Source organism: Mandrillus leucophaeus, unplaced genomic scaffold, assembly GCF_000951045.1.
Source record: "Mandrillus leucophaeus isolate KB7577 unplaced genomic scaffold, Mleu.le_1.0 Scaffold1134, whole genome shotgun sequence".
Classification (NCBI taxonomy): Eukaryota; Metazoa; Chordata; class Mammalia; order Primates; family Cercopithecidae; genus Mandrillus; species Mandrillus leucophaeus.
The window spans coordinates 164,146-166,014 of NW_012099588.1; the positions used below are offsets into that span (position 1 = coordinate 164,146).

General features: G+C 55.1%; 1 protein-coding gene across 1 annotated transcript in view; it reads left to right on the forward strand.

Annotated features, from left to right (window-relative positions):
* LOC105550892 overlaps positions 1 to 1,869 on the forward strand; it is a 7,661-nt gene that overhangs the window by 3,560 nt on the left and 2,232 nt on the right. Inside the window, 4 exon segments of the mRNA XM_011995970.1 lie at positions 1 to 250; positions 831 to 1,106; positions 1,211 to 1,347; positions 1,349 to 1,414. Of these exon segments, the coding sequence (XP_011851360.1) occupies positions 1 to 250; positions 831 to 1,106; positions 1,211 to 1,347; positions 1,349 to 1,414 (729 nt within the window).

Sequence of the window (1,869 nt, forward strand, 5' to 3'; positions counted from 1 at the left end):
GGCTGCGACCTGGGGCCCGACGGGCGCCTCCTCCGCGGATATAACCAGCACGCCTACGACGGCAAGGATTACATTGCCCTGAACGAGGACCTGCGCTCCTGGACCGCGGCGGACACGGCGGCTCAGAACACCCAGCGCAAGTGGGAGGCGTGCGGTGAGGCGGAGGAGTGGAGCGTCTACCTGGAGGGCGAGTGCCTGGAGTGGCTTCGCAGACACCTGGAGAACGGGAAGGAGACGCTGCAGCGCGCGGGTACCCTGCAGGGGCTGTGGGGAGACTTCCCCATCTCCTATAAATCTCCCGGGATGGCTTCCCATGAGAAGGGGAGGAAAATGGGATCAGCGCTAGAATGTCGCCCTCCCTTGAATATAGAATGGCATGAGTTTCCCTGATTTCCTCTGAGGGCCCCCTCTACTCTCTAGGACAATTAAGGGATGACGTCTCTGAGGACATGGAGGGCAAGACAGTCTCTAGAATACTGATCAGGGGTCCCCTTTGACTCCTGCAGCAGCCTTGGGCTTTGTGACTTTTTCCTCTCAGGCCTTGTTCTCTGCCTCACACTCAATGTGTTTGAAGGTCTGATTCCAGCTTTTCTGAGTCCCTCGGCCTCCACTCAGGTCAGGACCAGAAGTCCCTGTTCCTCCCTCAGAGACTAGAACTCTCCAAGGAATAGGAGATTATCCCAGATGCCTGTGTCCAGGCTGGTGTCTGGCTTCCGTGCTCCCTTCCCCACCCCAGGTGTCCTATTCATTCTCAGGATGGTCACATTCGTGCTGCTGGGGTGTCCCATGAGAGATGCAAAGCCCCTGAATTTTCTGACTCTTCTCATCAGATCCCCCAAAGACACACGTGACCCACCACCCCATATCTGACCATGAGGCCACCCTGAGGTGCTGGGCCCTGGGCTTCTACCCTGCGGAGATCACACTGACCTGGCAGCGGGATGGGGAGGAGCAAACTCAGGACACCGAGCTTGTGGAGACCAGGCCCGCAGGGGATGGAACCTTCCAGAAGTGGGCAGCTGTGGTGGTGCCTTCTGGAGAAGAGCAGAGATACACGTGCCATGTGCAGCACAAGGGGCTGCTGGAGCCCCTTACCCTGAGATGGGGTAAGGAGTGGGTTGAAGGATCACGTCTCTCCTCAGGGAAAGTAGGAGCCGTTCTGGAGCCCTTCAGCAGGATCAGGACCCCTCACCTTCCCCTCCTTTCCCAGAGCCATCTTCCCAGTCCACCATCCCCATCTTGGGCTTCGTTGCTGGCCTGGCTGTCCTAGCCTTTTTGGTCACTGGAGCTGTGGTCACTGCTGTGTTGTGGAGGAGGAAGAGCTCAGGTAGGGAAGGGGTGAGGGGTGGGGTCTGGGTTTTCTTGTCCCACTGGGGGTTTCAAGCCCCAGGTAGAAGTGTGCCCTGCCTCATTAGTGAAGGGGTGGCCTGCCCCTCCACACCTGTGGGCGTTTCTCGTTAGGTGGAAGGAGAGACTTGAGAAAAGAAATGAGACACAGAGACAAAGTATAGAGAAAGAAAAAGTGGGCCCAGGGGACCGGCGCTCAGCATACAGAGGACCCACATCGGCACCGGTCTCTGAGTTCCCTTGGTATTTATTGATAATTATCTTTGCCATCTTAAAGAAAAGGAAGTGGCAGGATAATAGGATCATTGTAGGGAGAAAGTCAGCAGTAAGACATATGAATAAAGTTCTCTGTGACATGAATAAGTTTAAGGAAAAGTGCTGTGCCTTGATATGCATATGTAAACATCTCCATACACCTTTTTAGTGCATAAAGAGCAGCATTGCGCTAGCAAATCCCGCCTTTCGCCCTAAGGCGGTTTTCTCCTTTCTCAGTAAACAGAACATATGATGGGGTTTTATACC